This window comes from Acipenser ruthenus, chromosome 26, assembly GCF_902713425.1.
Source record: "Acipenser ruthenus chromosome 26, fAciRut3.2 maternal haplotype, whole genome shotgun sequence".
Taxonomy (NCBI): domain Eukaryota; kingdom Metazoa; phylum Chordata; class Actinopteri; order Acipenseriformes; family Acipenseridae; genus Acipenser; species Acipenser ruthenus.
The window spans coordinates 19,841,525-19,851,348 of record NC_081214.1 but is presented as its reverse complement, the minus strand read 5'-3'; the positions used below and the strand labels follow the sequence as shown (position 1 = coordinate 19,851,348).

The 9,824-nt window shown below is 39.7% G+C and overlaps 2 protein-coding genes across 2 annotated transcripts; both read left to right on the top strand.

Annotated features, from left to right (window-relative positions):
• LOC131701714 (claudin-2-like) lies at window positions 1-8,299 on the top strand. Its single transcript, XM_059001367.1, has 2 exons — window positions 1-129; window positions 4,850-8,299. The coding sequence occupies exon 2, from the start codon at window positions 4,975-4,977 to the stop codon at window positions 5,725-5,727; it is 753 nt and encodes a 250-aa protein (XP_058857350.1). The 5' UTR covers window positions 1-129; window positions 4,850-4,974; the 3' UTR covers window positions 5,728-8,299.
• On the top strand, window positions 1,474-4,841 carry LOC131701715 (claudin-14-like). The gene has a single exon (XM_059001368.1). The coding sequence runs from the start codon at window positions 2,239-2,241 to the stop codon at window positions 2,971-2,973; it is 735 nt and encodes a 244-aa protein (XP_058857351.1). The 5' UTR covers window positions 1,474-2,238; the 3' UTR covers window positions 2,974-4,841.
• Window positions 8,300-9,824: the final 1,525 nt, after the last annotated feature.

Sequence of the window (9,824 nt, the reverse complement as noted above, 5' to 3'; positions counted from 1 at the left end):
CCTCACAACTCACCGCAGTGAGCAAGGGAACAGGCATACTGGTGAGGGGAGTCCACGGGACGAGACAGCTCTGCCCCGTCTCACCCTGTGGATAGTCTGGTGGGCAGCTGTGTCCAGAAGGCTATAGCGGTATGTATTTCTGTGTGTGCCAGTGTTGTACACATTTAGTATACATTTATAGGTATGTACTTGAGTCTCAAGGAATGTCTGAGTCTGTTGGGGTTTGTGTTCTTGTCCTGCATTTTTATTTATTTTATTTTTCTTAGTTTTAATCACAAAACACTACTTGTGTGATTGTGAAAATGATTAAGAACCTGTGAATTTAGCCTAATATTCAGATTTATTGATGTATTTATTCGCTTTAATGTCATTCTAGTACTAGGCAATCCATGCTGATATTGATTAAATGTTGTAAAACTGAGAAGGAAACATCAGACTGTTCTGAATGCAGTGGATCAGTGCTGGTTCAAGGTTGGTGTAGAGAAGACAGTGTTGAAGTTGAAAGTGATCTGTTGAGAACATTGGTAAAAAAAAATCCCACAGACTTGTGCAACAAGCTTGTACATGTGCAACGGGCAGTGTTGTGTAATACACTGCCGTTACAGATTCTTTCCTGTCCCCTGTTGATTAGATGAGATGAGGTCAAATGTTTTAAAACCAAGAATGCAGAGGAGCCCGGCTCTTTTTCATTGTGGTTTAGACGCTAGAGCGGGGTCGCTAGTTCACACCCAGCCTCCGCCCTGTTACACATGCTATGACAAGTTGTCTGGAAACTGTGATAAGTACAATCAACAGGAACTGATCAACCTCACCATGCTACAGTAGTCCCTACTGGCCAAGCTTCCTGTGAGCCTGCAGGGCTAGCCTTTGTCCTGTAGGGCAGTGGTTCTCAAACCTTCTAGACTGTGCCCCCCTTCCTCTTGTCTGTGGTACTTGATGCCCCACCTCCACACACATGTACATATACTGGTAAAAAAAAAAAAATAATCTGACATGTCACTGGCTTCTCTGTACATCACTGCTCTTGTGTTTGTTTGGTTTTGCACATACCAAAGAGCCCAACCCTAATGTCATTATGTTTTGTAAACAAGGCTTGAGTATCACTGAAACGTAGATAAGACACAGGTTTCCTGTTAAAGAGCCAATCGAGTATGACATTACAGTTATCTTATCTATTATTTGATCTTATCTGGTTGTATTTTTCTTGCTGTTTAGATTCTCTTTGTGCAGTTTTCTATTCGGTTATCACAGTCTGGTGACTTTTTAAAACTTTGAAGTTTAAAGCATACCTAGTGCTCTCAGAATCATGTCTAAATGTGTTTTGTGTGCTATTTCGTACTCTTAGAGCAAATGCAGTAGACACCAGGATGTGAAACAGAAATGTTTGCAATGAGGTGCACGAAACAGGGTTTCAAATTTACTGCTTGATCTGGTTATCCAAATTGTCAGTTTTCTTGAAAAAATACTTTTTTTTATGTGAACAAAAAGTTGCTGTACCATACTAGATTTCGATTGAGCTCTGACCGACAAGAGTCAATTCTGAACAAGAAAACCAGCGGAAACTAGAAAAAAAAAACTCAACTGCCCTGTTCAGATTAGAGATCGCTCCTGTGGTCTATGATGTCATCAGAATCTCTCAAAGGAAACCCGGAGTTCCCCTTTTGTAACACATTTATATTGACTGGAAACAGGCTGCTATTGATACAACATCATGTGGTAGAAATAAAAAAGAACTATTTATCAGTGTTATTCCGCTCCTGAACCTGACTCCACTCAGTACCACAGTTCTAGCAAATTATGGGTTATGTTGGTTTTAAAGAAGTCACTGATGGTTAAGCAATACATGACACTAAGGTTCATTGTTAGGTGCTGAATGGAAACATCACAACATGGTCTATCCCATAAGAAAGCAAATGGCTCCTGAATTTCTGCTCTATTGTCTAGCAGAATCCTTTCCATCTGTTCTGTAGTTCATTACCTTTTATTACCTTTTATTGCCTATGTTACCTTTATGATAGGTCAAAGGTTTGTTTCAGGGTGCTGGTAGCTGTGAAATAGTTCTGTAATGAGTAAATATTTAACTAGCTTGCTTGCTTTTATATAAGATAGCAACACAGAAATTCAGGAGCCTTCCGACAATCCAAAACAGGACCGAGACGAGGCTGAGGCTCTCTTGTGTTAACGTATAAGTGAGACTCCCAATTCTGATAAGGTCGAGAGTGAAAAGAAGGGTCAGAAATGGCTTCCATTGAGCTGGAACTGAGCGGCTTTGCTCTTGGAATTCTGGGTTTGTTAGGGACACTGTTGGCCACCGTTTTACCGCACTGGAGGACGACAGCGTTCATCGGCTCCAACATTATCACAGCCGTGGGCTACCTGAAGGGCTTGTGGATGGAGTGCGCCTACTTTAGCACGGGCACCTTCCAGTGCGAAATATACCGCTCTCTACTGGCTTTGCCCCCGGATCTCCAGGCCGCACGAGCCATGATGGTCATCTCAGTGGTTCTGTCCACTCTAGGCTGTGTCATCTCTTCCGTTGGAATGAAGTGCACCGTCTTCATGCTGAGAACCACGACCAAATCCCAAGTAGCAGGCGCCGGGGGCTGCTGTTTCCTAGCTGCGGGCTTCATGTGCATAATCCCAGTGTCATGGACCACTAATGAGGTGATCCGTATGTTTTACAACCCTATGCTACCCAACAGCTACAGGTATGAGATGGGTGCGGCACTCTACCTGGGTATGGTGTCTGCCGTGCTCTCCTTCCTTGCTGGGGGTATCCTCTGTGCCTCCTGCTGTGGGCAGGAAGGGGGCTCAAGACGCCCGGGCCTCAGGCTCAACCCTTACCCAAACCGCAACCCGCAACGCTCGCAGCCAATGACTTTCCGGAACCCAGCGGTGCAAAACGGCAATGCCATTGGCAGCACAAACTACAAAATCAGCCACAATGGATACAACCTCGATGGGTATGTGTGACACTGCAGAGGTGGGTGCACTGGGCTGTACCAGGAACTGAGGAACACTGACAGAGGAGGGTATAATACTGCTTGGCCACACTTACACTGTGTCGAACACCAAGAGCAATGCATGTATGCATCAGCACTTATCTATAGCTTTAAACACTCAATCATCAATGTTTCTGTAAAAGCCTTAATTTATACAATCAGAATATTTTGTACTCACACTGGCATTTTAACACGTGTTTGTTGCACTGGCTTGATTCTCAATTGCCCCTGGTCCTGCACAGTACTGGCAACATTGACTGCACACCAGCTAACAGGTTATCTAGAGGTGCCAGTTTGGACACTGTGACTCATAACACAATGGAAGAGATATCGTTTTGCATGCTGTATATGACAGGAATCCCCGTCTTAAGTTCTATAGGCAGCCGATTGTGTATGCTGTATTTCTTGAAATCCGATTGCCACTTTATTCTAGGCAGGATGTGATCTAATTTTGTACCCTCTGTGTTGTATACAGTTGTTTATATTTGGAGTTTAATGACGCTAGTCGATGCAGAACTAGGTTTGCCAGACACGATACATGTTTCTGGTCCTGTACGGTTGATTTACAAACAAATGATATTTTATACTATAAATTATATGACAAATGAAATCTCTCTGTCAATCACTTTCAATGGGATTTCAAATTCTATATCCTGGGATAAAATGATAAGGTACAGTTTTGATAAACAAACACCAGTGACAGCATTGAGACAGCACTCTGTAGCTGAGTCAAACTGACTTATGTTTTACGCCTCCTGTGGATATTGCTTAATTGTATATAGAAGAAGCACTGCAGTGAATTTCAAGATTATAATTGCATTGAGGGGTTCTGGTGACATCAAAAACCACAAGAGCAAAGCCCAAGATGCAATTATAACTGAAAGTAATTCACTTGCTATTTTATTATTTTTTTTCATTTCATAAATAGGCATTGTGTTGTCACATGGTGTAATTATGACTTTTTGACTTTAATACAGATTAATTATGACTTTCTGCATTTCAAAAAGTCACCCTTACATTAATAAGCATCTTTAAACATAAAAGGTGTTGAGGATTATTATCATGGGACAAAAAGTGTGGATGCTTATTACCATGTATTATACTGTACAAGTCACTTTTAAAAGCAGAACATCTCACATTTTGTATATATCAGCATTTCATTGTGTTTTTTCCTCCTTTAATTGTTTACACTGTCTCTTCTATTTATAAAAACACTATTTATATTTAAATACCTTATTTTCTAACCTGTATCTGTTATTTCATTGTGGAACTACTTTTTGCTGTGTAATTATGTATTTAACAGACATTATTAAATCTAATTTCTACATTACTCAGGTTTTTCTTACGGGTCATTTCTTATAAGACACTGTTAGAGCATGAGTTTTGAAATTACCGCATGGCTACCTACACTTGCCGTGCCTTTCTGCCTAAACAACAGCACTGCTTAGAATCTTCTTCAGCCAATCAGAGTGCTCTGTTCACCCAGTCTGTTTTATAATGGAATTATTTGTTAACACTGCATAGCCTGTCCTGGTTAGACATTTCTAAGTCTATTTAACAATCACAAGCGAAGGCCAATTCAGTAATAGAGCTAGAGCTTGACTTATATTTTCTCATTGAATATGACTCAAAATGACAATAGTCTCACACAAGCTATTGAGTGAGGATTTTACACATAATACCTCTCTCACCCCAGCAGACACTGACCCTGACCTATAAATCCTTCCTCTCTTCGCTGTAGCATGTTCCCTTTATGATAGAAGAGGGTCTAGTGTTTGTTACTGGTGGCTGGGAAATCTGTGATGAGTGAATATTTAACCAGCGTGTTTGCTTTCATATAAAAACAGTGACCCAGATATCCCGGGGCTTTCAGACCACCCAGAACAGGAGAGGAACATCGAACAAATTCTCCCCAACTTATCCAGGAGAATCCCATTTCTGGAAAAGTCAAGAGTGAAAAGAAGGGTCAGGAATGTCTTCCACAGGGCTGGAACTGATCGGCTTCACTCTGGGAATGCTGGGTTTTTTAGGGACACTGGTTGCCACCATTTTGCCCAACTGGAGAACCACTGCATACACCGGCTCCAACATTATCACATTCGTGGGCTACCTGAAAGGCCTGTGGATGGAGTGTGCCTACCACAGCACGGGCACCATCCAGTGCGAGACCTACAACTCCCTGCTGGCCTTGCCCTCTGATCTCCAGGCTGCGCGGGCCATGATGGTCATCTCAGTGGTTCTGTCCAGCCTGGGCTGTGTCATCTCTTGTGTTGGGATGAAGTGCACCACCTGCATGCTGGAGTCCTCGGCTAAATCCAAAGTGGCTGGCGCTGGGGGCTGCTGTTTCCTGGCTGCTGGCTTCATGTGCTTAATCCCTGTGTCATGGACAACTAACGAGGTGATCAGCGTTTTCTACGACCCTAACCTGTCCCACAGCTACAAGTACGAGATAGGAGAGTCGCTCTATGTGGGCATGGTGTCTGCCTTGCTCTCCTTTCTAGGTGGGGGTATCCTCTGTGCCTCCTGCTGTGGGCAGGAAGGGGGACTCCACCCTTACCCAATCAGCAATCTCCAGCACTCGCAGCAAATGACTTTCCGGAACCCAGCGGCACACAACAGCAATAACCATCCCCAGAGCAAAGACCCCCGGCCCCCGGGACCCTCCTCCTCCTCCAGGACTCAGAGAACCAACTTCAATGGCTACAACCTCAATGGGTATGTGTGACACTGCTAGGGTGGGTGAACTGGACTGGAATGTACCAGGAATTATGGAACACTGACTCGTTACTTGACAGTGGACTATCACTGGCACCCTGTGAAGTCAAACTTACACTGTCACCTTGCAGGACACTGGGAAATATGTCCCTGTACAGTGTATTACAAACAGGTTGCAGTGCATTTCAAATGTTCTAAAACTTTAAATATGCTATCATAAATTCTGTTGCTAATCTACGATAAAACTAAGCTAGGGCTGTATTTTTTTCACAGTAAAAAGATGGCTTATTTCACTGCTTTTCACGATCTGAAAATAGGTATTTCAATATATTTTATGATTAAACATAATATTATTAAAGCAGAAAAAGGTGTTGTCATGTTCAAAATTGATTTTTTTCTCGAAATATTTAAATGCTAAATTACAGAATGTCCACCTTTTAAAGACATCCGATTTTCACCATCAGTGAATCATCAAACAAAATAAAACATAAATACATTTAAAAATAACAACAGACAGGTAAAATGTCCCTTTCTTGTATTAGACAGAGCGATCTTTAGCAGAAATGTTTCCGATCTTTGATGCAGCTGGTGTCCTTTTTACTGAAGACATTTTAAAGAAATCATGCAGCTCTAGGCAGTGTGTGTTCAATCATTTACCAGAAGCAAAATAAGATGGTTGCCAGGTTAGAGAATGCAGTGCAACAGTCAATAAGGCAAACATTTGCTGTATTTATTTTGAAGTGATGAAAAACATGCATATTTACACTATTCATTCAAAAATTGGAATTTTTCAAGTAAACCTACATATTACACTGCAATGGGTACGCTTCATGGAAATCGTGAAATCCATTATAACTATAGTAAGTCAAACAGACCAAGTAAAAGCCTTCATCAGTGGAATCAAAATCTATTGTTCTGGTACACTGGGACCAAGTGTTTAAGTGTTCGTGTCGGTCACACTTTAAGGTACATTATCAAGCATCTGTAAACATGTTAGAAAAGGGGTTGAGGATTATTATCACAGGGTAACAGATGATACAATATCTATTCAAAATAGAGATCATTTCAAAACCGTTTTTTCATGTATCTGTTTACTGAGAGATACAATTAAGGTACATTTTTTTGTTTGTTTTGTGTGTCATTTTTTCTTACTGAATAATTTGAAAGGTTTGGCACTGAATAACTTTTTTGTATTTAAGGCAACAGTGTTAATAAGAAGATGCAGAGTTTGATATAAAATAAACCCCCAGAATTTATCTGTTTAAGTTAGGTTTAAACACACAGTATTGTCCATACATTATACTTGTTATTTAAAAGAATACTTCAGGAATGTACAAGGGGGGTACGTTTTTACTGTACTCATTTCTATATATTGTATTGGTGTCTGTGGATCAATAAAAAATACAAACAAATAAAAACATACTGAAACTAGCAAGAGGCATGATTGATCTATTGGCTTTGTTTGGAACTTAAATGATGAATAAATAACAGCCACATTTTCTTGCCTTACTGTACAGATATACATATTTTTTTTTATTTAATGCCGGAAGGCAGGTAACACATGAGCAGTGAATCATGCGTTATTTTTATCCAACACGTCACTCCCCTAAGCACACATCAACCACAGCAAAAGGTGTCAAACCAATTTACTGCGTCTGCTTTTTTTTTTGTTATACAGTGCAGTGGAAATTCACTATTTTGACCACCAAAAGGTTTAAGTAAACTGGTCTTACGAGGGAGTAGATTTATTGAAAAACACAGTTTCATGTCAACTCAATAAAACATCCAATGACAGAAGGACACCCCTACTAGCAATAACCCCACTACATGAGGAAAAGATTTTAAATTCAAAAACAATTTTAAACACATGTTGCATTTCATTACAGGTTCTGTATCTTTTGATAGGAACTATTACTATCTGTTTGCAAAACACTTCCTTTTCACATCAGTTCAGCAATTACAGTATTGCAGTCATATGCAGGGGGTCACAGTGTTTCATACAAAAATCTAATTAGGATATTGGAGCACAGGCTCGATAAAGTGATTTCAGGCGTATTATTCGGATAGTAAAGTCCCTGCTATATACGAGAATCAAGGGACAGGATGTGCCAATAAACAAGACATAGGAATAACAGTTGGAAAGCAAACTTATCTTATCTACTACTGGTATTGATTTTTAAAACACAATACTGTGTAAATAAACTTCACCTGCCAGGTGAACTCTATTTGTAGCTCTCTTGGACAGAAATTAACTCATGCCCCACATGTCATAAACTGCTATAGCCAACACTGATTTCCAACACTTCTATTGCCATACAGTTTCAATCAGCGTTTCTACAGGCTGGACCCTGATGGAAGTTTGCTGTATTAAATGTTCATGCTTCCCCATGTATGTGCAGTAACTGCATCCTTTACCACAATATCACCACATGGGCAGCAGTGTGGAGTAGTGGTTAGGGCTCTGGACTTTTGACCAGAGGGTTGTGGGTTCAATCCCAGGTGGGGGGACACTGCTGCTGTACCCTTGAGCAAGGTACTTTACCTAGATTGCTCCAGTAAAAACCCAACTGTATAAATGGGTAATTGTAAGTAAAAATAATGTGATATCTGTATAATGTATAATGTGATATGTTGTAACAATTGTAAGTCGCCCTGGATAAGGGTGTCTGCTAAGAAATAAATAATAATAATAATAACATGCCCGTGCCCTACCATGCTTTGCTATGTTCTTCCAAGTTGTCTCATTAATGTCAGTCGACAGTAACACTTAAATGACTCTCATTATGACTTTAGACAAACGTTTGACTACTCCATGTGGGTGTACTTTGGTAGAAGTTGTTCAAGTTACGTGTACACATTTTAGAGTTTTCTTACCACAACTTCATTCAAAGATGTTTAATTATTACTAAGCGTTATCTCGAATTGTGTGTAAATAGTTTGAGGTTTGGGGAGTTTGTGCAGCTGGGAAGCAAAAGTATTGATCTGTAGACAAGGCTGAATTTGCACAACTTTGTGGTTCTCACGAAACGCATTGACTTTTTTCGATTACTGCAGTTTAGGGTCTCAGTTTAACATCTGGTACAGCTTGCCCACTTTTATTTTTAAATATATCTTTTTATATTGTGACTTGTGATAGATGCTTACTGGCTGTATTTTCTACACAGGTCAAATCAGAAATTAGGAAACACATTAAGAACACAAGTCATGCAGATTTATATATTCAAATATTTTATAAAAAAAAACCCAGTTTTTCTACTACACATATCTATATATATAAACAACAACAGCCAAACAATATGCCCTTTGAACACCACAGAGCATTCAAACATTACAAAACAAAACAGGTTTCACACTTGGTAGAAAATATATTATAGATATGAAAAAAACGACAATAAATTAAACATTAAGACATCGAAAATACATGACTGAATAAGTACATTGATCAAAGTTGTAATATTATGAGTGGATGCACAATGCAGGTTGACGGCCAAGAGAAATACATACACTGCTACAGCTATTTGGCACTGCAAAACATGGAATGCTTGCGAGCAAGACATTTTTACAAATTTTGTGTTTCTTAAAAATCTGCAAAATATATACATGCTACAAAGTTAAAATCATTACTACTTTGGACTGATATACAGTATATGTGTTCTTTTGCCGTAAACATGTCCATAGTGGGATATCTGCAAAATGAAGCTGTCGTAGACGCTTCCTGTTCTACAGTGTGCTTCACAATTACATGGTGCTTAAATACAAGAGGTGGGGCTCAACATAATACAAAGGTAGTAGAATTGAATGCATCATGAATATGTTTCCCTAGTTCCTACAGCTAAAAGATTTATATATTTTTTTTTTATTTCCCATCAATGAACCGCGTAGCATTGTACACACACGGTGTTAAATGTACCGCCTTTGGCATGCACCAGAGGGCAGCAGCAGCATCAAACATCCGCATAACAGTTCCCTCTAGTGGACTGAGCACAAGTTGCGCTTCTGGCCTTCATAAGCAAACTAAAAAAAAATAAAATAAAAAAAAATCAACAATGAAAAACAAAATAGAAAAAACGTTTTGCTTTCTAGCATCTAGTTTTCAAATATTTAAAT

What these genes read in the sequence shown, in the direction of transcription:
- LOC131701715 (XM_059001368.1), top strand. Translation starts at nt 2,239, where the DNA reads ATGGCTTCCATTGAGCTGGAACTGAGCGGCTTTGCTCTTGGAATTCTG.
- LOC131701714 (XM_059001367.1), top strand. Translation starts at nt 4,975, where the DNA reads ATGTCTTCCACAGGGCTGGAACTGATCGGCTTCACTCTGGGAATGCTG.